The 26,178-nt window shown below is 35.9% G+C and overlaps 1 protein-coding gene across 5 annotated transcripts in view; it reads right to left on the bottom strand.

Moving 5' to 3' along the window:
* Positions 1-26,178, bottom strand: part of RAB28 (RAB28, member RAS oncogene family) — a 117,140-nt gene that overhangs the window by 76,492 nt on the left and 14,470 nt on the right. For all 5 annotated transcript variants that reach the window (XM_032272652.1, XM_032272662.1, XM_032272656.1 and 2 more), the window contains exon 4: positions 18,427-18,556. In XM_032272652.1, the coding sequence (XP_032128543.1) occupies positions 18,427-18,556 (130 nt within the window). The remainder of the gene's footprint in view (positions 1-18,426; positions 18,557-26,178) is intronic.

Consider the following 26,178-nt stretch of genomic DNA (forward strand, 5'->3'; position numbering starts at 1 on the left):
CATAGTATAAAATAAATACCCTTATGGGAAATTACAATTTCTCATCTTTTAGGCTTGAGATTTTTAATGAAAATTAAAATTAGCTAGAGCTAAGAATTTAATTATCAAAACAACGTGTTGAGCTTCAAGATAGGGCTATGAAAGAGAAAAAAGAAAAAAAGTAAAAATTTTAAAACAAAATATGTGTAATATAACATGCTTTTTATATAATCTTGTGTGCTACTAAATCAAACACACTAAGAGAGGTGCATATTTTTTCCTCAGCTTTATTAAGGTACAATTGATATAAAAATGGTATATATTTACCTTGGAAAACGTGATGTTTGGCATATGTATGCTTGTAAATAATCAAATCAAGCTAATTAACACACCGATAACCTTACTTATCATACCATTTTTTGTGGTGAGAACATTTTAAGATCTACAAAGAACTACTGTCTTTGCAATTTTCATGTCTATATTATTATTAACTATGGTTACCATGCTGTACAATAGATCCCCAGAACTAATTCATCCTAAGCGATAGTTTGTATCCTTTGACCAACATCTACTCACTGTTTCCTGCTGGCCCAGCCCCTGGCAACCACTATTCTGTTCTTTGCTTTTAAGAGTTCAACTTAATTAGATTCCACATAAAAGTCACATCATGCAGTGTTTGTCTTTCTGTGCCTGGCTTATTTTACTTAGCATAGTGTTCTCCAAGTTCATTCATGTTGTCACAAATGACAGGATTTCCTTCTTTTTTAAGGCTGAATAGCATTTGTGTGTATGTGTGTGTGTGTGTGTGTGCCACATTTTCTTTATTTATCCACTGATACCACTTAGGCAGACTCCATATCTTGGCTATAGTGAATAATGCTGCAATGAACTTGGGAGGAAAGATTCTCTCCAACATACTGATTTTATTTCCTTTAAATATATAACCAGAAGTAGAATTGCTGGATATTTTTTGAGGAAACTCCACACTGTTTTCCATAATGCCTGTACTAATTTGCACTTCCAACAGGATACTAGGGTTCCTTTTTCTTCAGATTCTTGCCAATACTTACCTTTTGTCTTTTTGAAAATAGCCATCTAAGAAGTGCACGGTGATATTTAATTGTGGTTTTAATGAGACATGGGTGTAACCCAAAGCTTAATCTTTAAACCTCGTCTCTTTTTAAACTCACTCCTTTAAAGTTCATCCAGTCCCACTGGCTGTAAATATCATTAACATGCTGTTGATTCCCCAACTTTTATCTCTAGACCACATCTTATGTGTCTTGGGGTTGATCTTCTAGTTGAGTATCTTAGTGGTGTTCTCTGTATTTCCTGAATTTGAATGTCCGCCTGTATTGCTAGGTTGGGGAAGTTCTCCTGGATAACATCCTGAAGGGTGTTTTCCAACTTGGTTCCGTTCTCCCCATCTCTTTCAGGTACTCGTCAATTGTAGGTTCAGTCTTTTTACATAGTACCATATTTCTTGGAGGTTTTGTATATTCCTTTTCATTCTTTTTTCTCTAATCTTGTCTGCATGCCTTATTTCCACAAGACGGTCTTCAAACTCTGATTTCCTTTCTTCTGCTTGATCGATTCAGCTATTGATACTTGTGCATACTTCATGAAGTTCTTATGCTGTGTTTTTCAACTCCATCAGGTCATTTATGTTCCTCTCTAAACGGGTTATTATAGTTAGCAGCTCCTGTAGCCTTTTATCAAGATTCTTAGCTTTTTTGCATTGGGGTTAGAACATGCTCCTTTAGCTCAACAAAGTTCATTATTACCCATTTTCTGAAGCTTACTTCTGTCAGTTCATCCATCTCAGCTTTAGCCCCATTCTGTGCCCTGAAGAAGTGTTTCGATCAGTTGGAGGAAAAGAGGCATTCTGGCTTTTGGAATTTTCAGCATTTCTGTGTTGTTTTTTCCTCATCTTCGTGGATTTATCCACCTTTGCTCTTTGGGGCTGCTGACCTTTGGATGAGGTTTTTATGGGGTCTTTTTGTTGTTGGTATTATTGCTTTCTATTTGCTTGTTTTTCTTCTAACAGGCCCCTCTTCTGCATGTCTGCTGCAGTTTGCGGGGGCTCCACTCCAGACGCTGTTCTCCTGGGTGTCACCAGAGGAGGATGCAGAACAGCAAAGACTGCTGCCTGTTCCTTCCTCCAAAAGCTTTGTCCCAGAGGGCCACTGACCTGATGCCAGTCAGAGCTCTCCTGTATGAAATATCTGTCAACCCCTGTGGGATGTCTCTCCTACTCAGGAGACACAAGGTCAGGGACCAGCTTGAAGGGACAATCTGTCCCTTAGCAGAGCTGATGCGCTGTGCTAGGAGAATCCCTCTTGTCAGGATCAGCCACTCTCTTCAGAACCAGCAGGAAGGAAAGATTAAGTCCCCTGAACCTGAGTCCGCAGCCGCCACTCCCCCAAGGTGCTCTATCCCAGGGAGATGAAAGTTCTATCTGTAAGCCCCTGAATAAAGCTGCTAGATTTCCTGCAGAGATGTCTTGCCCAGCGAGGAGGAATTCAGAGAAGCAGTCTGGCCACGGCCACTTTGCGGGGCTGTGGTGAATTCTTCCCAGTCCAAACCTCCCAGGCTCCTTAGAACTGTCGGTAAAACTGATTGCTAAACCCACAGTAATGGCGGCAGCCCCTCCCCCAACCAAACTTGGTCCTCCCAGGCAGACTCCAGACTGCTGCGCTGGCAGTGGGAATTTCAAGCCAGCGGTTTCTCAGCTTGCCGGGCTCTGTGGGAGTGGGACCCACTGAGCAAGATCATTTGGTTCCCTGCTGTCAGCCCCCTTTCCAGGGCAGTGGACGGTTCTGTCTCACTGGAGTTACAGGCGCCACAGGAGTATGAAAAAACTCCTGCAGCTCAGTGCCTGCCCAAACAATCACTCGGTTTTGTGCTTGAAGCCCTGGTAGTGTAGTCTCACAAGGTAATCTCCTGATACACCGATTGCAAAATCCTTGGGAAAAGCGTAGTACCCGGGGTAGGTAGCACAGGACCTCACTGCTTCACTGGTCTGGGGATAGGAGATTCCCTGGCTCTGTGCACTTCCCACGTGAAGTGATGTCCTACCCTGCTTCTGCTCGCTCTCCGTGGGTTGTGCCCACTAGCTAGTCCCAATGAGATGAACTGGGTACCTCAGTTGGAAATGCAGAAATCACCCACCATCTGTGTTGGTCTCACTAGGAGCTGCAGACAGGAGCCTGTTTCTTCCTTTTTTTTTTTTTTTTTTTGAGATGGAGATTGGAGTCTGTTTCCATTTCGTCATCCCGGCCCCTCCCCTCTATACCACACCTTACCCCTGGAATTACTGATACATATATCCACTGCCTACTACACATCTCCACATATATGCTTAATAAGCACCTCACATTTAATATGTTCAAAACCAAACTCTCAATCCTTACCCAAAAACTATTCCTCCTGCAGTTTTGCTCATCTCAGTAAATACAACTTTGGTCTCCTTGATGCTTAGGCCCCAAATCTTTGCATTATGTTACTTCTTCTCCCCTCTACTCCACAACCAATCTGTGAGAAAATCTATTAGTCCTACCTTTAAAATCTATCGAGAAGCCAACCACTTCTCACTGCTTCCACTGCTATCACTCTGGTCTATGCCACCATTATTTCTCATCTGGATTACATAAAAGCCTCCTATCTGGTCTGCTTCCACTCTTATCCACTATGGTATACTCTAAAAACGAGCTGTAGTGATCCTTTCTAAATACAAGTTAAATCACTGCACACTTTTCAAAACTTTGGTGGCTTTCCATCTCACTCACAGTAAAAGCCAAAAGCCCATACAATGGCCCACAAAATCTTTCTTGATCTGTCCTTTTCCTAGATTCTTCCCTCTTTATATCTTAAACATCATCTTCTTTAATTTGATACATGCAGGAAGAAGGCCATATTATAAAAATGGAGGCAGAGATTGCAATTATGTTGTCAAAATACAAGGAAAGCAGTAGCCACCATAATCGGAAATAGGGTGAGGAGGGATTCTCCCTAGAGCCATCAGGGAAAGCAGAGGCCTGTGCCTTAGTTTCACATTTCTGAACTTGGTTTGTACTTCTGAACCTTGGGATAATAAATTTCTGAAATTTAAAAAAAAAGAAGAGGAGAAAAAGACCATATCTGTTGAATTGCTTTATTTACACAGCAAAATTAAACAATCATTTGAAATTTTCGAAGACAATGTCACATAAAGTGGAAAATACTTAAATTCTAACTTTGAGAACAATTTTTTAAAAAAATTTTTAGAGCAATTTTTAGAGCCCCAAGATACCTTAAAGTTGCGCATATGTACAGGATTTGTCTGGCAAATAGTAAGAATTCAATAAATTCACTTTTATTATTAATTAATAGCTATATTTATTATGGTGATGTATAAGTACCTATCGATCATATACCATATATGCAAACAGGATCTTAATAATGTAACAAATGAATGATAAAATACAGCCAAAAAGTCATCTCTGCAAAAACTAGGAAGAGAGGGTTTAAGCTACAAATGAAGTTAAAGTTAAACTCTCTTAAAACTGCCTGGAAATAGCCATGTTCAATTAAACAACCTTAAAACTAAACATAGTTTGGGTTATCAAATTTTAGGAGTTGAAGGTGCTTAGGTATTACCTAGTAGTATCCCCTCATCTTATACAAGACAATGGCCCTAAGTGGTTAAGGGAATTGTCTAAGCTCATGTAACTAGATAAAATTTTAGCACCTAGAAAAATACATAGTTTTCTGATACCCAGTCTAGTGTTCCTTTAAATTATTTTGGCTTTGTTCCACAGCTAATGCAAATACAGACTAAAATACATTATTAAAGGGGCTTAAATTATGTAATAAAATTTTCCAAATTTTTTTCACAAAGAAATCTGTTTCTGTAGCTTTGTGTTCTTTGATATTAATATTTAATAATTTCTTCTAAAATTTAAAATCAAAGATTTATCCTAAAAGAAAACAAATAAGATGAATTATGCTTTCTTTAGCATTTAAAAAATATTCTCTTTTGTGACAAAAAGAAGGTGGAGAGGTATCATATAAACAAATTATGATCAAAATGCTTATACAACTCCTCCAAAACCAAAGAAAACATAACCACAAAAACCATAATACTGCTTAGGCTAAGTAAATTATAGTACTGTCAAAATGGTTTGGGGTAGGCTATCCAAAAAAAGTAACTATGAAATAACAAAATAACATCACTACAACAACTGTCAGATGAAAAACAGTTTTGATTGATATTAAGAAATAGCACTTATTTGATATGTTATTCCCCATAGTTGTCAGTGACAACAACAGTCTGAAGGCAAGCTTATGCATTTGATTTGGAGATGCTACTCAACCAATTAAACTCGAAATGCTATCAACATGTCCTTAAAATACAACAGGAGTGTGAAGTATCATATGAGGGAACAGATTTAAGTATATGTAATAAAATACTTTCTCTCTCAATGTCTAGAATGTTCTCAGTACGTTCCAGTAAGTAAATGATCACAGTTTTACTTTATATATGAAGTTAAAAAAAAAAAAGCAGCAGCAGCAGTACCAGCAGCAATAGAGACAGAAATATTAGCTCCATCTGAAAAAGACACTTGGGTCTGGGTCTGATACTTTGGGATTAGGATTATCTGAAACAAAAAGGAAGCAAAGTAGTAAAAGAAATGGTGAAAGGGGCAGAATGCTTTAGTTTAAAATGTATAAAGAGAGTGAGTAAATCCACTAAAGAGTTTCTGTTTGTGCTTCATAAATTATAAGCTCTCTTAAACAAATTGGTAACAATGACTTGTTCACTTTGGTATAATATTGTATGTGATAAATTTTATACAAGTTAATATGAATCCTTCAAAATAAATATTACCAATTTAATTGTTGCACATGTCTGTTATACAGATAAAGAATTTTTATTAAAGACTCAAAAGAGTCACAAAATAGGCAAGTCATTTCATATAAATTCCAATGGTTTTCAAACTGGACACAGAGCCATTTCTTTTACTCCCCTATTACTGAGAAAAAAATATCTCTTTTAAAAGCCTGGTGATAATGGTGTTGAGACGATAAGTAAAATTTTCAACTTGAAGTTTACCTAATTTACTAATACATTTTCATTGAGTTCAGGGAACACAACTTATAGGGTACATTAAAATGTAACCTTTAAACTTTCCAACGTAAAACATCACTTCTTGGGCAGAGATAGTACTCCAAGAGCTATCAATCACTGTTAAGAAGAATATACACTCAACATTCTTAATTGGTGTTGATGCACTCTTCTCTATGCCCTCATCTGTCATGAAGATTGTTTAAAAATCTGAGTTATTAGTCTTTATTTGCAAAAGGATCTGGTTAACATCTTTAAGAGTAGAAATCATTCATCCATCCACTCTATACTGGAGCATGATAATTCCCACCCCCAATACAAGTTACCGATAACCACCACCCTTCCACTAACTAAGAAGCTATAAATCAAGAGGAGGGCAGCTTCTATGCAACCCCTGTTAATTCTGTTTATAATCTATCCAACTAAGAATGTTTACCAGTCAGAGGAGAAACTAGCTGATGGATCAGATAATATAAAGGCATAACAGATTAAAAACAGAAAACAACAAAATGACAAATTAAAATGCCATGCAGTTACAAAACACTGATTGAACTTAAAATTAATATTGTAAAAAATTTAATCTTTTTAAAAATTAATCTTTTAAAAAAATTAATATTCCTGAATTCTCATTTCATTTCAGTTATACCCTTGCCTGAAACAAAATTGTAATTCAGTACAGACTATGATTTTTTTAATTAAACACAAAAAAATTGTAAATAAAAAGTCAAAAGTTTAGATTTCTAACATTATGTAAAAGTCACAAGTTAGGATAAAAAAGCAAACTTCCTAAATCCTTTATATTGATTTAATCTAAAATTATAATGTAAGATCTATGAAATTTTATTTCAAACATAATCTAGTATAAAACTATGATGTGTTTCCCAAGAAACTCCCTCTGACATTATTCATCAGAGTGGAATTCAATAGGCCACTTGGCCCCGAAGGTCATCTAATGGATTCCCTACATCTACATATGTATTTTCCCTCATTAAAAAAAAAATTACTTTCCCTGAATAACACATCCAGGGCTGTAAACACTTATAATTCCAACAGTCTTCATGAAAAAGCTTTTATTCATTCATTCGCTATTAGTTCAAGCACTGTTGTAAGTGATGAAGTCCTTAGCTTTCAGAGTTTAGATTTTAGTAGGGAAATACAGACAAGAAACAGTATCAGATGACAATAAGAATATGCAGATAACTGAAGCTTAATACCTGACGAAAAGCAAGACTGGGTGGCTCCTTTAGAATAAAGCTTTAAAAAGATGATTGCTGAAGGTGAGACCTCAATGACAAAATAGAGCTAGCCAAAAGCAAAGACAAGAGGGAAAATCATTTCAAGCATGAGAAATTCTAAGTATAATACAAATGAACTTGGAATGTTTTAGAAACAATAAAATAAACAAACATGTCTTGCACTTATAGTGGGCAAAGAAGCATATAGAAGATGAAGTCTGAGTAGTAGGTAAGAGCTCAATCCCCTAACGTTGGTAAATTTGGATAAGAAGTTTGGAGTTGATGTATGATGAAAAACCACCCAAAGAGTTTTAAGCAGAAAAGTCACATAATCTGCAATTTGGGAACAGAACTGTAGGAAAGGAAACCTAGGAGCAGGAAGACCACTTAGGAAGCTACCATTGTAGTTTATATGAGAGGTGATAGTGGTAAATTAGGCCATGGCCAGGTTCACCTATGAAAAGCCCTTAGGTGGATATAAATTTAAAAATCTCTAGGCTCTGAAGTGCAGGCTCTTATCAAGTGAGAGTACCCCAATGCTGGAAGAGCAAGATTGCAAAAGCCAGGAAACCCAGTATTAAGCCTGGTAGATTTGGCTCCCTGACTTGCAGATGTTGCCTAATATGGCAATATAACTGTTTTAAGGTTTTTACATAGCTGGATCTGTGACCTTTCAGTCATCTCATGCCACACAGGGTTGAAGAGATTGTTAAATTTCAGCCAAACTTCTGTGATATGCACAGAATAGATCAATGACTAACTCTCTTACCCATTTTGAAATTTACTTACCAGAGATTTTTTACTCACTAAAATAAAAGCATAGCCTTCTATGAACATTTGAACTGTATTTTTTCCAACCTTTTAAATTGATGTATAGTAATTGTACATATTAATGGTGATGTTTATCTAAATATATAATGTATATTGATCAGATCAGGGTAATGTGAATATCCATCATCGCAAATATTTATCATTTGTGTTAGAAACAATCATTATCTTCTTCCTAACTACTTGAAATCATGCAATATATTATTGTTAAGTATAGTCCTCCTACAGTGGTCTAAAACACTAGAACTTATTACTCATATCTAGCTGCAATTTTGTATCCTTTAACAAATCTCTCCCTAACCCTTACTTTCATTTACCCTTCCCAGACTCTAGCATAATCTATTTGTGACTTCTATAAAATCAACTATTTTTAGCTTCCATATGTAAATGAGAACATGTGGTATTTAACATTCTGTGCCTGGCTTATTTCACTTACTATAATGTCCTCCAGTTACATTCCTGTTGCCACAAATGACAGGACCCATATTCTTTTTTATGGTTGAATAGTATTCCACTATGCAAATATACCACATTTTCTTTAACCATTCATCTGTTGTTGAAAACTAGGTTGATTTCATATCTTGGCTATTATTAATAGTGTTGCAATAAAAATGGATGTGCAGATGTCTCTTCAATACACTGATTTTCTTCACTTTGGATAAATAATCAGCAGTGGGATTGCTGGATCATATGATAGTTCTATTTGTGGTTTTTTGAAGAACATCCATACTGTTTACATTCCCACTAACAGTGTATAAGAGTTCTTTTCCTTCACATTCACATCAGCATGTTATTTTTTTGTGTTTTTGATAACAGCCATCCTATCCAGGGTGAAATGATACCTCATTGTGATTTTGATTTGCATTTCCCTGATAATTAGTGATGCCGAAACATTTTTTTCATCTATTTCTTGACCATTTGTATGTCTTCTTTGGAGAAATGTCTGTTCAGATCATTTGCCCATTTTTAAAATTGGATTGGTTTTGGGGGTGGGTGTTTTTGTTTTGGTTTGTCTTTGTTTCTTTGCTGTTGAGATGTTTGCGTCCCCTGTATAATTTGGTTATTAATCCCCTGTTGGGTGAGTTGTTTACAAATATTTTTTCCCATTCTGTAGATTAGTTTTTTGCTCTGTTGGTTGTTTCCTTTGTCATTCAGAAGTTTTTAAATTTGATATAATCCCATTTATTTTTATTTCATGGCCTATGCTTGTGAGGTGTTATTCATAAAATACTTTTCCCAGAAAAGTATTAAAGTCTTAAAAAAAAAAAAAAGTCTTAAAGTGTTTTCTCTATGTTTTCCTCTAGTAGTTTTATAGTTTCATTTCATCTTGCAGTTAGGTCTTTGATCCATTTTTAGTTGATTTTATTTTATATTTATTATATTTGTATAGGGTGAGAGGTGAAAGTCTAGTCTTATTTTGCATATGGATATCCAATTTTCCCAGCACCATTTGTTGAAGAGTGTCCTTTCTCCACTGAGTGTTCTTGAACGTTTGTTAAGTCAATTCACTGTAAATATGCAAATTTATTTATTCTTTATTCCATTCCGTTGGTCTATGTATCTGCTGTTATGCCAGTGCTGTGCCGCTTTGCTTAATACTGCTTTGTAGTATGTTTTGAACTCCAGCAGTAAGAACTTCAGCTTGCTTGCTTGCTTGCTTTATTTATTTACTTAGCTCAAAACTGGGTGTAGTTGTTCACTGTAATCTCTAATGGTCCTTTATATTCCTACGGTACCTCTTGTGACATCTCCTTTTCATTTGTGATTTTATTTATTTGAGTCTTCCCTTTTCTCTTAGTCTAATGGTTTGTTGATTATATCTTTAAAAAACAACTTTTTGTTTTGTTGAACCTTTTGTTTTTCATTGTATCAATTTCATTTATTTCTGATCTTTATTATTTCTGCCCTGCTCTTTATTATTCTGCTCTGATCTTAATTTCTTTCCTTCTAATTTTGGGTTTGGTTTGTCTTTGCATTCTAGTTCCTTGAATTCATTGCAGTTTATTGAATATCCTTCCAGCCTTTTGATGTAGGTATTTATTGATATACACTTGCTTCTTAGTGTTGCTTTTACTGTGTCCCATAACTTTTTGTATGTTGTGCTTCTACTTTCATTTCTGTGAAGAATTTTTTCGATTTCCTTTTTAATTTATTCCTTCACCCATTGGTCATTCGGAATAATATTCAATTCCCATTTGTTGTATAGTTTTGAATGTTCATCTTACTATTGGTTTCTAGTTTTATTCCTTGTAGTTAGATAAGAGATTTGATACAATTTCGATTTTTTTTCATTTTTTTGACACTTCTTTTGTATCCTAGCATATGGGTCAATCTTTGAGAAAGTTCCAGGTGCTGATGAAAAGAAGGTATATTATGTAGCTGTTCGGTAGGTGAAATGTTCTGTAAATGTCTGTTAGGTGCAGTTTGGTCTATCGTGCAGTTTAAATACAATGTTTCTTTGCTGATTTTCTATTTAGGCAATCTCTCCAATGCTGAGGAGTAGGGTGCTGAAGTAAACAACTATTATTGTATTAAAGTCTATCTCTACCTTTTGATTTAATAATATTTGCTTTATATATTTGAGTTTTCCAATATCAGGTATGTATATATTTATAATTGCTATATTCTCTTGCTGAATTGATCCCTTTATTATATAACGTCCTCCTTTGTCTCTTTGTACAGCTTTGGACTTGAAGTCTGTTTTGTCTAATATATATATAGCTTACTCCTGCTTGCTTTTGGTTTCTGTTTGCATGGAATATCTTTTTCTATCTTTTCACTTTCAATCTATGTGTATTTTTACAAGTAAAGAGTTTCTGGTAGGCAGCATATAGTTGGGTCTTCTTTTGTTGTAATACATTAAATGGTCTGTATCTTTTAAATGAGAAATGTAATGAGTTTAAATATTCAATTCAAAGTTATTATTAATAGGTGAAGACTTATACGTGTCATGTTATTGACTGCTTTCTGGTTGTTCCATACGTCCTTTGTTCCTTACTTCCTTATTGCTTATTCTTATTGTTGAATGGCTTTCTGTTGTGATAAGATTTCTTTCTTTCTCCTTTGTGTAATAGTTCTAGCAATAAGCTTTACAGTTTCACATGTTCTCATGATAGCGGTTACTATCTTTGCACTTCCAGATGTAAGAGTACCTTGAACATTTGTTGTAAGGCCAGTCCAGTGATGATGAATTCTCTTGGTTCTTGCTTGTCTGGAAAGGACAGCTTTGCTGGGTATAATATTCTAATATTCCTGGCTGACAGGTGTTTTTTTTTTTTCTTTCAGTACTTTCAACATATAATTCCATTCTCTCCTAGCCTGTAAGGTTTCTGCTGAAAAACTCACAATTAGTCCACTGGCAATTCCCTTATATGTGACTTTACACTATTCTCTTGCTGTTTTTAGAATCCTCTGACTTTTACTTTTGACAATTTGGCTATAATGTTCCTTGAAGAGGACCTTTTTGGGTTAAATCTACTTCAGGTTCTTTAGGCTTCCTGGATGTGTATGTTCATCTGTCTTTCAAGATTATGAAGTTTTCAGCTATTATTTCAATAAATAAGTTTTCTACAACTTTTCCCTTCTCTTTTCTTCTGGAACTTCCACATATGTTTGTTCACTTAATGTTGCCCCATTAATCCTGTAGGTTTTCTTCATTCTTTTTTATTATTATTATTTATTTTTGTCTGTGATTTCAAAAGACTTGTCTTCAAGTTGCAGAATTCTTTCTTCTGCTTGGTTTAAATCTGTTGTTGGAGCTCTTGATAGTATTTTTCACTTCATTCATTAAATTCTTCAGCTCTAATATTTCTGATTGGTTCTTGGTTATATCTATCTCTTTGTTGAATTCTTCATTCATATAATGAATTACTTTCCTGATTTTGTTGAATTTTCTATATATATTCTCCTGTATCTCACTGACTTTCCTTAAGATTATTATTTTGAATTCCACTTCTGAAATTTTATGTATTTTCTTATGATTAAAATCTATTACTAGAGTATTATCACATTCCTTTAAAGGTGTCGTGTTTCTCTGCTTTTTCGTGTTTGATGTGTCCCTATGTTGATTTCTATGCATCTGATAGAACAGTCACCTCTTCTAATTTTATGGAGTAGGGTCCATAAGAAAAGACTTATTCATATAGATGGCCCTGGGGTGTCAGTTCAGTGGGGATGCACTGGGATTGTTTCTAGTTGGATGCAGTACTATTTCTCTATGCAGTTTCTTCAGTTGTAATTCACAATAATGACATTTGTGAATGTCTCAGTGGCCAAGGCTAAGAGAGTTTGTGGCAGCAATGGTGTAACTTTGCTAAGGGTGGGCTTGCTGGGCTGTTTCTCAGGTCAGGGGTACATGCATGAACATGGTAGGTTGGTCAACTTAGGGACTGATTTGAAGTCTGTTATACTGGCTAGAGTCACAGGTGCACAGCTGCCTGGCCAGCCTGTGGGAGTGCCTGCTGGGGGCTGTTTCTAAGGTCTAGTACATGGCCACACAGCTTTTCAGGGGGCCTGGGCATGTGTCTGCTGGAGGTAGCCCACAGAACTATTTCTCATGCCTGGGATGGGTGCACACAGCTGCTCAGCTGGCCTAGGGGGCATTTCTGCCAGAGGTGGTCTGCAGGGTTTTCTCAGGCCCAGAACATGAATGCTTAGCTTCCTGGCTAGCCTAGGAGAGTATTTGGTAGAGGCAGCCTATGGGGCTGTTTCTCAGACCTAAGACAAGGATGCACAGCTGCTAGATCAGCCTGGGGATGTATCTGCCAGGAGCAGCCTATGGGACTGTTTCTCAGGCCTTGGGCACAGACACATAGCCACTCTACCAGCCTGGGTGTGTCAGCTCCTCAATGGTTCAGGGATCTCTCCTGCTCAAGGGAGGGTACACAGCAGTTTGGCTGGCTCAAGGGCAGGTTTGCCCTGTGAAAGACTGTCAGGCTTTTCCTCCAGCTTGAGTGTGGGCAGTGGGGATTGGTTTCCCTGCTGTGCAGGTCAGAGTCACAGGCAATCATGAGCCTAGACTCTGAGCAGCTGAAGCTGTGGTGTTCAGTCACCCATTTGGGCTTGGTGGAATGAAGATGGACTCCCAGTGCTGCAGAGGTCCAACAGCTACTGACCCCCAGAAGAGTGCACACTCCAGAGGTGGCTCTGGTCTCAAGATGGCACCATGCTGCAGCAGTTTGACTCACAAGGGGTGGATGGAGGGTGAGGAATATACACCTTGTGCTCCTAATCCAGAGCAAGGCAGCTGTGTGAATTCCTAGGAGCTCTCCAAACTAGAGTCAGGGCTTACGAGAACTGCGGGATTCTCCTGTAGTAAGGAATGTAGATGTTTGTGGTGGCAATGGGGACTAGTAGGTATCTGCTGCTTACCTTTTCCCTAAAAGTCTCTCCTGTCTCTAGACCGATCTGTTATGGGAAGGCGAGATGGGGCTGCAGTGGCTGGGTGTCTCCATACTGCCCTCATGGGCTCTCAAACACCAAGTGACACATGTCTCTAGTCAATCATCATGCTAGTCATCTTGCTAAAGTTAAGTGTATTTATTAATCCAACAACCAGACAGAGCAAAACAAAGAAATTTCTTTTTTATAATTTGAAGATGACAGTGAAAAAGAATAAGACTAAGATCTAGTTTGGCAGGTTCCCATCACTCCTTAAAGACTCTTTGTCTCAACCTTTCAGCAAATTAACAATGACTAGATTAATACACATAGCAGACTTTCAAAAACGTTTAGCGAAAGAATGGCCCTACCCAACACATAATATGAGAACTATCAATCTCTGGCAGGTGGCTGGGGGAGGGGGAGGACAGAAAAAAGATGGTAATAAGGAAATTCTTTAATAAACATTTTCTCCAGGAAAGTTGCACAGAGCATGAATTTTAGCTCTACTGGTTTGCAATCTGTGATAAATCAAGTTGAAGCTATCTATGCTCAGTACTTTTAAAAGGCCATTATGATTAATAAACTAATTTATAGTTACTGGGCACTTACTATGCAAAAGACCACAAGCACAGCGCTTTTCACACAATATCTTATTTAATCTTTAAATCAGCTTTATCCAACATAAACTATTACCCTCATTTCCAGATGGGGGAAACTGAGGCTTAAAAACGTAAAGTAACTTGTATGATATCACACTGCTCTAGAGTGAAGCAATTGGGCTTGTAAGCAAAGTTTGTCTAAATTCAAAGCTCTATGACTGCAATATTTCATTTAGTACTTAAACAAAATAACACTAATTAGCATCTGATATTCTTTCAAAATAGAACACAGAATATTTCATTTTAATAATTGTACATTTTTAAGAATTATATATTGAAATAGTTAATGTACTAGTTACCAATCATTCTTTCCATTTCATTAAAAGAAATCTCTTCCTCTATTAGCCATTTCATTAACCTACTCTAGTTAGTCTGTAATATTTAAGCATAAAATTTAACTTTTCATAAAATAAGTCCATAATTCATCTTTATATCAGAATATCCTCTATCTTCAGCCCAAATTTCTGAAGTGTTTACTATATTTTAATAAAAAGCAAATAGTCTTATAATTTACTGTTATAAGCTCTTAGCATGAAATAAGTTCACACACACTCTCTTTTTTTATGGAAATGTGTGTTCACCCTATCTTTTTATCTCCCTCCTTCTGCTAACTTTAACTAAAAGCTGACTATTGCTACCAATATTTCCATAGCCTACACATTTCTTTTCAACATATGCTTTCTACTTAAGTCACAAAAAACGGGACACAATGATAAATTTTAAAACCACATTTAGGAAGAAGATGACTACATTTAGGTAATGAGCATAATAATCCAGCTTCATATGTCTTTCCATCACAACTCTTGCTTTGCCTTTAACCAGTGTGAAAAGTCTGTTTGTAAATTTTATTGATTTTTAATATAATTATATCCCCCCAAAAGAAAGTAAGTACATACTACAATACCATAACAAATATAACATCAATTTGGACATAGAAATCAAAATATATTCAGGAGACTCAGAGTTAAAGCCTTAATAGGCTTAATTGCAGAAGGCTCTTTCATTACGTGATTACATGAAATTGGGCCAGTGACAGATTATGTAGTAAATAATATTCAGGAAAATATTCATCTATAATATCTTTATCTTACATATATAACATTCTATGTGACTGCATACACTGTTATATAATCTCATTCTGAAAGAGCGTATTATAAATACATACAAGAAAGGGGTTATAACTAAGCCAAAAGTAAAAAAAGGAAAACTCTTGAATTTTATGCTATTAAATCTCAAACATAACATTGCATTAATTTCTTACATAAATTCAAATAACTTATACGAACATTTGTTTTTAAAACCTGGGAATGCCACCACTAGTCCAGTCCAAGAGCCCATCTAACTCTAACAGCCTGTCTTTGACAATGACCAATGGTGGATGCTTCACAAGATAGGATATACATAACATAATGTATATAATTATACACCACTACACCATTATCCCAAATGGCAGTTAGATTATGTCCTGAAAGAAATTAAAATAAATCGTAACTCCTCTCCCTCAGAGACGCTATAATTTCTCATAAGGTAATGGGAAGCCTCCAATAAAGCACACACTTAACCATAATATAACCCAATGCTTTGAATGACAACTAAACTGAGAAGCTGAACCCAGAAATAGAACTTAAGCTCATCAAAACATGATTTGCAAAGGGGGATTTTCAATGAACTGAAAAGCATCTGATTCACTCAATTAAAAAGAATTGTTTGCAAAACAGATGAGCAAAATTTAAAGCTTTTAAAAAAGCAAACTACAATTTCTATGCAAGCCATAACATTTTATGATATGTAATATGGTTTTCCAGAGCGTATGATAATGTCTGTATTTTTCACACCTGTGTCATCATGGTTTTAAATTAAACTTGAACTTATGAAATGCTCATCTAGTGTGCAAAGCCACATAATGCAGAAATCTTGGTTTGGTCTTTCAGGAAGCACTGCTTCCTAAACAATTACAGAGGAAAAAAAAAGTACTACATTTTTTAAGACCTTTGGAAAAGATAATTCTCTCGGTAATATATGTACATATTGATTTAACAACCCTTGCAGTCAGGAAATACCTGATCTAAATGCTCCATGGTAAAATCTGAGGTCATTTTCTCTTTTTCTGATGTCAAATAACTTGGAATATATTGAGTCAGTCGTGTGTTGCATAACAATGTTTCCATCAACGATGGGCCACATATATGATAGTGGTCCCATAAGATTATAACGGAGCTTTTATAACATACTTTTACTCTACCTTTTCTATGCTTAGACACATAAATACTCACCATTGTGTTATAACTGCCTACAGTATTCTGTATGTTAACATACAAGTTTGTAGCCTAGGAGCAACAGGATACCATATAGCTTAGGTATGTAGTAGGCCATGCCATATAGATTTGTGTAAATACACTCTCTATGTGATGGTAAATATTAAGTGTCAACTTGATTGAAGGATACAAAGTATTCTTCCTGGGTGTGTCTGTGAGGGTATTGCCAAAGGAGATTAACATTTGAGTAAGTGGACTGGGAGAGGCAGACCTATCCTTAATCTGAGTGGGCACTCTCTAATCATCTGTCATCATGGCTAGAATAAAGCAGATTTGCTGAGTCTTCCAGTCTCCATCTTCCTCCTGTGCTGGATGCGTCCTGCCCTCAAACATGAAACTCCAAGTTCTTTGACTTTTGGACTCTTGGACTTACACTAGTGGTTTGCCAGGGACTCTCAGGCCTTCAGTCACAGACTGAAGGCTGCACTGTCGGCTTCCCTGCTTTTGAGGTTTTGGGACTCAGAATGATCCACTTCTGTCTTCCTTGCACCTTAACTTGCAGATGGCCTATCGTGGGACTTCATCTTGTGACTGTATGAGTCAATTCTCCTTAATAAATTCCCTTTCACATATAACTATATCCTATTAGTTATATCCTTCTAGAGAACCCTAATATATACTCTATAATGTTCACACAATGAAACTGCCTAACAATACATTTCTTAAAACATATCCTGTTGTTAAGCAACACATGACTATATTTGAAAACCTTTACTAATGTCTCTTTTTCTAAGTTACTACATTGCAGGACTAGGAACCAAAATACAGTCATGTACTGAGTTCAGTTTTATAATTTTTCTCTATCTATCATAGCCCAAGAGACAGGTCTTGAAATTACTTACAAACCCTAATTTTTACCAAGAACTGCTCTTCTCCCTAATATACTCTTTCTCAGGAAAAAAAAAAAAAATCTATTTCAGAACAAACCCAAAAATTTAGAAAATGAAATTTATATGAGACACGAGCAAGAAACAATGCATATAAAATTCCAATATAGACACTTCTTCCTTCCCTAAAATAGGGGATCATTTAATGAAATGTATCACTCAAAACCTCTGGGACAGAGCTGAAACTGCAATGTAATATCATAAAATCTGCAGCTGTGTTGCTGTTCTTAATAATCCATGCTGCTTTCTCAGACCACAGGAAGCCAAAACACACACTGTCAGAACTAAACTTACCTTCACAGGAATTGACTGAAGCAGTGAAGCAGTTATGATAGACCATGCATCAAAACAGTTACGGAAAAGATTGTATACATTCTTAGGAATTTTCTACTCAAATAATTTGCTCACTCTAGAAAAGCTGCTTCCAAATATCAACTCTTTCTTTGTAGGAATTAAAACTACAGGATAGGCAAATGTGTTGGGAAGTCCTCAACTGGGCTGCCATAACAAAATGGCATAGATTAATGGCCTAAACCACAAATATTATTTCTCAAAATTCTTGTAACTAAAGTCCAAGATCAAGGTACTGACACTGACAGATGCAGCATCTAGTGAGGGCATTCTTACTGGTTTGCAGATAGCCACCTTCTCGCTATATCCTCATATGGCAGAGAAAATTATTATCTCTCATGTCTCTTATAAAGATATTAATCCCATTCTTTTTTTAATTAAATAGAGACAAGGGTCTCACTATGCTGGCCAACCTTGTCTCAAACTCCTGGACTGAAGCAATCCCCCGCCTTGGCCTTCCAAAATGCTGAGACTACAGGCATTAGCCACTGTGCCCTGCCAGATGTCATTCTTAAGGGCTCCACTCTGATGACCTAATTACCTCCCAAAAACCCCACTTCCAGATACCATCATTTTGGGGATTAGGTCTTCAACATATAAATTGGGGGTGGTGAGGGGACACAAACATTCTGTCCACAACAGCAAGTAAACTTTACCATACATAAATAAGCAGTAATAACTTACTTTTATTGCCTACCAAGGCAACCAGTGGCTGAGTTTCTGACTCCTCGTTCACTTTCTTCACCACAGTATACCAATCTTCTAAATTCTCAAAGCTTTGATAATTTGTAATATCATACACCAAGAGGATTCCCTGTCACAAAAGAGTTACAAAATATTTGTAATGTATTACTAGGGGCAAAAATCTTAATGAATACTAGAGTAATCCTTCAGATATGTAAAAATGGGTGTAAAAATACAAATGTCAAGTGTTTCATAGTTACAACTTTCATTTAAATTGCTTACTAGCAGATTGATAATACTAAATGTTTTCATTCAAGATAAATCTAGCAATTAACATGCAATGCAAGCTAAAATATAATTCTATCAAAATTGTGGTCTTCCAATAAGATAGCTGGAATATGCTTGGTAAATTACAGAAAATATAAGAAAATCATATCAATATCAAAGAAGCAGAAAAGGCTACAACATCTACAATCCTACCTCTGACTTTCATGAGGTCAGACATTTAAACCTTTCAATAAATAACCATCTGCTGCTATTCTTTTTAAATATTTTCAAAAACAGAGATTCCATGATACCTCTTGATAGGCAATTTAAGTGTTTAACACAATTTTCTTTAAATGAAATGTCTATTTCCTCTTTTAGTCCACTGTGCATTTGAAGAACTTGAGAGTACCTTTCCTAAACTAACCCTTTATATACTTGAAGACAGTTAGGTAACTCCGTTACCATCTCCTTTCCAGAGTAAACAAACTCAGTTCCTTAAACTTCCCTCAAAGGGCCTATTTTTCTATCCCTTTAATCATAGCTGTTGATTCTTCCCAGGACACACTACATATAGTTTTGTGACATCCTCTTTAAAATGAGCAATGTAAAACTGGACATAATACTGTAATATGAGTCTGAGCAATGCCAAATATAACAGAAGGATTGCTTCCTGCCTCTTATATATCATATTTTTTAATTTATCTCATTATTTTGTGTAGGAAGGAGAATTATATATGCACACAAAAATAACCCGCATTCTTGATTCTCATCCAGTTTGTGGTCAAACACTTAATACAAGGCTGTACATACAATAAAATACAATATAAGCCTGGACCCTAATGGCATTTATGTCTACTTCTTAGGTTATAACAGTAGTAATCTACTACTTTTGTGCACCTACTGTATACCAGACACATTTCTGGGTCTTCTCATTAATCCTTACAACAATCCCAAAAGGCTGGTATTATCATTCCCATTTTAAATAATCAACAGAGGTGAAAATAACCAAGGTCATACTGATAGGTAAGTGATGGAACCAGGATTTGAATCAAAGACTAAATAATTAAAAACATTTGTCTTTCGATTAAACTCTAAGCATTGTACTGGATTCTACAGACATTAAGTTCCAAACCATAAGGAACTCACAGTCTTGCAGCAAAACTAAACATATAAACAAGTATATAACACAGTAGTCAGGACCAATGAGATACTGGTAAATATTAATCAATTGGCTTGGGGTTCGGGGCCCAGCAGGGGTGACAGTTTGCTATAATGTTTGCCAATTTCCATGATCCTTGCCTATGGTCATTTTTAAGTTATCAATGTGACATCACTGAACATAGAGTTGGAGAGGGCACCATTATATAACATGTCCACTATATAAATGTAGCAGATGTAAACAACCTCGAGAACACAGATAACAGAAATACATAGTAAAATAATTAGTGATAGAGATTAAGCATATAATACCTTTGTTTTAATACAATGTGTGAGTTTATATATAATTTTTAATTGTGAAAGTATTTAATAACTGGCTCATGAAAACTGCTAAAAAATTAACAATTAACTCTCTGAAGCTAGGGCCAGCCAGCCCTGGCATACTTCTGTTATGAGCTTCCAGGACTATTATTCTCTTTTATTAAACCATACTGGCCCCCAAGTCACCTAGCTTCTTCAGGTCTCAGGTTTCTTATCTCTAAAATTAGATATTTGAGTTAGATGGTCTCTAAGATACCTTTCACTTTAAATGTTCTATAATTTTTACACAAAATCACTCATCTGATTCATTTCAGCAACTTGAATATCTATTTCTGTCTGTCTTCCAAGATGCTTTGAAATAATGCCCAACATAGAATTAACTAAAACAAAGAGTATCTCACTTTCCTTATTAAGAATAAAGCCCCAGAACTGATTTCTGAAGGTTAATTTTCAATCTACTGACACCACCTCCAACTGCCATGGGTGATATTATATATTACTTGCTGAAAAGAGCTCTACTGTGGAACTCAGGTTGCTGGTGAATTCCAGTCCTGGCCCCATCTATTGATCTTGGGCAAAACTTGTTATCTCACTTTTAAAATATCAAATATGCCTACATTATAAAGTGAAATAATAAAAGTACTTATTTTAAAATTAATATACGACATGCAATTGCAGATTTTTTTGTTATCATATTAAGCAAACAAGAATCACATTTCATGGCAACTTTGAGGTAGGTTTTAAACTTACAAATAAGGCCTAAACCTATGACTCTTAAGACTTTTGAACTCTTCCAATTAATATATGAAACCCTTCATCCAAACATGGGACAATACCTGAATATGGTAAAACATCTGCAAATGATCTACTGATACTACCATGCAAATAATCTACCATCTACTGACACTCATTACAGGATGAGAGATAGGGAACAAACATTAAAAACCGTTGTTCTAGACCACAAATTGGTAAACTATGGCCCATGGGTCAAATCTGGCCCACACCCTGTATTTATAGATAAACTTTACTGAAATATATAGTCACACTCATTTGTTTAAGTATTAACAATTTTGTGTTACAATTGCAAAGCTGAGTAGCTACAACAAAGACAACATGGCCTGCAAAGCATAAAATATTTACTATCTAGCTCTTTTCAGGAAAAAATTGCCAATCTCTGATCTAGACAAATGTATCCCAACATTGTTCAGTTGGTGATTCTTAGAAATTGTTCAGGATTCACAAAAAAAATAGAAGGATAAACTCCTATTCACTCACCTAGTTATCTAGCAACATAAACATCTCCATTTAATGTAAAAACTATTATTATTTTTCCTTGTTCTTGTCATTGTAATTAGTGCCAATTTTGACCTTCACCACTGTGGTGAAATTCTGAAATGAAAAAATGAAAAAACTAAAAATATTAAAATATAAAAGGAATTATAGGACTTTCACTTTCAACTGACATGTAAAAAAACCTGAAAGTCATCACTCCTGTCCTCACATAAGAAAAAGACAGAACAAGGCCGGGCGCGGTGGCTCAAGCCTGTAATCCCAGCACTTTGGGAGGCCGAGGCGGGTGGATCATGAGGTCAAGAGATCGAGACCATCCTGGTCAACATGGTGAAACCCCGTCTCTACCAAAAATACAAAAAATTAGCTGGGCATGGTGGTGCGTGCCTGTAATCCCAGCTACTCAGGAGGCTGAGGCAGGAGAATTGCCTGAACCCAGGAGGCGGAGGTTGCGGTGAGCCGAGATCGCGCCATTGCACTCCAGCCTGGGTAACATGAGTGAAACTCCGTCTCAGAAAAAAAAAAAAAAAAAAGAAAAGAAAAAGACAGAACAAACTGAAAAATCAGTGACTTTTCTTGGACTCATCAGAAAGTTGATACTGCAAAGCAAATCATCACCCTGAAATCTGGAGAGGCAAACAAATCCAAAAAATTACAGCCAAGATCTGCTTATCTGCAGAAGCAGCCAGTAGAAACAGTAAATGGTAGGAAGACCTAAATGGTAATTTTGACAAACTGCTGGAGGCTGACGGGGGTCTAGCTTAAGAGTGAGGAACTCCTAGGGGCCCCTACAGTCTCAAGGCCTACCTCCACACTTTCATGGATGCGCCACCAGATTCCAAATGTCCCACTAAATTATCAGTAAAGAGTCAAGAAAGATCCCCTCAAGGCTCTGGGATGAAGAGAGGAAAAAAGTAACCATTGTGAAACATACCCAGAGCATTATCCATAAAAAAAAAATCATACTCTCCAGAAGAAAAGGCTTAATCAGAACATTGTATTCCATCCAGAAAGGGAAGTTCCCAACTTCAACCCCCTGTAGCTGTTCTGTCTCATCTAACTGGGAGGAGCAAAGAAACACTTGTGAAGTTCACAGTCTAGAAATACAAGCCCACTAAAGACTAAAACTTTATCATAAGAATACAGAATGCTTCTCCTCCCCCATACTTTACCACAACACCAACAGAGCACCAACATCTGAAAGAGCTGCCAGACAGATCTCACCTAACAAGTTCTTAGAGATACCAAAAAAGACTCGGAGGCAAAAACAAGGATGCTAGAGGAATTGATGCCTCTGGCACCCACAGCTAAATTAAACATTAAATGCAGCACAAAGTAAAACCTCACACAAAAGTCTACTTACCTGAATCTTATTACTATATCATGTCCAGCTTTCAATATAAAATTACGAGGAATTTCAAAAGGTAATTTGAAGAGAAAAAGCAAGTATCAGAACCAGACTCAGATATGAAACAGATTTTGTAATTACTAGACAGGCAATTTAAGTAACTATGACTAATATATTGATGGTACTAAAGGAAAAGGAAAACATGTAAGCACAGATAGGGATAATAAAACAAGGGATAATCAAAACAAAATACTAGATATCAAAAACACTGTAACAGAAATAAAGAATGCCATTGTTGGGTACATTGTTGGTCAAAGCGTAGGAAAAAAATCAGTGAGCTTGAAGATAGGATAATAGAAACTTCTAAAACAGAAATGCAAAAAGAAAACAAGAATGAATAAAACAAAACATCAAAGAACAGTGGCACAGTCCCAAGTGGTGCACCATATGCATAACTGAAACATCAGAAGAGAGAATCAAGCTTAGGAAGTACCTGAAGTAATAGTCAACAAGAAATTGACAAAATTAATTAGACACCAAACCCAGTATTTAGGAATCTCGGCCAGGTGCGGTGGCTCACGCCTGTAATCCCAGCATTTTGGGAAGCTGAGGCAGGCAGATCACCTGAGGTCAGAAGTTCAATACCACCCTGACCAACATTGAGAAACCCCATCTCTACTAAAAATACAAAATTAGTCAGGTGTGGTGGTGCATGCCTGTAATCCCAGCTATATGGGAGACTAAGGCAGCAGAATCGCTCGAACCCAGGAGGCAGAGGTTGCAGTGAGTTGAGATCACACCATTGCACTCCAGCCTAGGAAACAAGAGTGAAAACTCCGTCTCATAAAAAAGAGAGAGAGAGAGAGTAGACAAGTGGTTGCAGAGGCTAGGGGTTGGGGGAAATAGTCAAAGGGTACAGAATCTCAGACAGTAGATACAAAGATTTTTTTTTGAGAACTAATGCACAGTGTGGTTAAAAGTTAATAATTACATATCATACATTTCAAAATTGCTAAGAGTAAATTTCAAATGTTCTCAACTTAAAAATTATAAGTACTTGAGATAATGGATATGTTAACTGGCTTGAATTAATTATTCCACATTGTATTCATAAATCGTAACATCACTCTGTACTCCATATATATAAACAATTATAAATTGTCAGTTTACAATAAAATTTAAATTTTTTAATAAAATCATACTAAATCTAAAAAAAAGTGAGTGAATATCAGAAAAGGAAAAAAATGAAGATAACATATCAATTATTTTTTTATTGTTAGTTAATATAAAATACAACTGTTTAAAATAATAATAATGTACTGTATGATTATATTATATAGATAAGTGAGATGAATGACAGCTATGCCATAAGGGACAAAAAGGATGAATTGAGATATTCTGATGTATCTGCACTACACATGAAGCAATATAGCATCATTTAACACTGAACTTAAAAATGTATATTGCAAACTCTAGAACAATCACTAAGAAAAATTTTTAAGTATGTTGATATGCCAAAACAGGAGAGAAAATATTCAAATAAAACCAGAGAAAGCAGAAAAGGGGGATAAGAAACAAAGAACATGTGCAAAGAACAGAAAATAAACATGACAGATGTTAACTCAACTGTATCAATAATGTCAATGGTCTAAATACACAAATTAAAAGATTGTCAAAGAAGATGAGAAAATAAGACTCGACTATATGTTGCCTACAGAAAATTCACCTTACATATCTTTATATGTTAACACAGACAGGTTAACAGTAAAGGGACAGAAAAGCAACATGAAAACATTCATGAAAAGAAAGCTGGAGTAGTTACATAATTTGAGAAAAAGCAGACTTCAAATATGGAAACTTATCGAGTTTAAAGACTGACATAATGAAAAAGTCGGCCTTCCAAGAAGACATAACAATCCTCCCTATATATGCACCTAATAACAGGGCATCAAAATATATGAGGCCAAAACTGATAGAACTGCAGGGAGTTCCAAATCTGCACATCCACTATTACAGCTAACGACTTTAATACCCTTTTTTCATTATGTGATACATCAAGCAAACAGAAAATCAGAAGGGTATAGTTGATCTGAACAACACTGACAATCAACTTCTTCTAAATGACATTTATAGAATACTGTATTCATTAGAACACACACTATTCCCTAGCTCTGATAAAACATTCACCAAGATAAACTACATTCTGGTCCATAAAATATACCTTAACATGTTTGTAAAAACAGAAATCACACAATGCATGCTTTCAAACTATAACCAGAAATCAGTAACAGTAAAATGGCTTCATATACTCAAAGTATATGAAGATTAAACAACATATCCTAAATAACACATGCATCAAAGAAGTCTCAAAATTAAATTTAATATAGTTTGAACCAAAAAAATAAAAAATGCAACCTACCAAAATTTGTGGAATACAGCAAAAGCAGTGCTTAGGGAAAGTGTTTCGCATTGAATGCATGTTTTATTAAAGAAGGAAAATCAATAATCTAAGCTTCCACTATAGGAAACTAGAGGAAAAAGAGTAATTTCAGTCTAAAGCAAGCAGAACAAAGTAATTAAAAATTAGGGAAGAAATCACTGAAATTGAAAAGGAAAACAACAGAGAAAATCAACAAAGCCAAAAGCTGTTTTTTTAAAAAGATCAAGAAAACTGACAAGCCTCTAGCCAAGCTAACCAAAAACAAAGGGAGGGAGAGAAAAGACACATATTATCAAGGTAAACAAACTGAGGATCATCACTACTGATCCCATAGACATTAAAAAGATAGTATGAACAACTTTGTGACCATAAACTTGATAATATAAATCAAATGGACCAAATCTTTAAAAGACACACATTACCAAAACTATTGACTCTCAGGGCCTCTACTCACCAGCCTCAAATCCAGACCTCTAAGTACTCACCTCTTCAGGAGCCATAACACAGGCACCCTCAAATCCGTAAGTCTCTCACCACATCAATCAATCCAGAACTCTTCTGACCCCTTCCAGAAAACTGAAAACTATCAGAATATTCCAAGCTACAAGAAAGTACACTCCCTCAGACACGCAATACATTTTACAATCTACTTGGGAACTTCTGGATCTAATTTTCTTGGCCATCTTATGGTCATCTAAATCTATCTCCATGTCTCATGTCCCAAATAACTTTTGTTATCAACGACGTAGCTGATATTTATCTCTCTACTGTCATTATCCCCATACCACCCTTTCCTTTCACTTCCCAATTTACCCTTCAGCTGCTGTTGTTCCGAAACCTTTTACATGACCTTTGGAAATCAGATTTCAAGTTTAGTAAATCCCTCTTCAACAACAGTTTCCTTCATTTTATGCCTTAGCTGCCTTCC

Source organism: Sapajus apella, unplaced genomic scaffold (assembly GCF_009761245.1).
Source record: "Sapajus apella isolate SASKATOON/1434 unplaced genomic scaffold, GSC_monkey_1.0 scaffold5, whole genome shotgun sequence".
NCBI classification, from domain to species: Eukaryota; Metazoa; Chordata; class Mammalia; order Primates; family Cebidae; genus Sapajus; species Sapajus apella.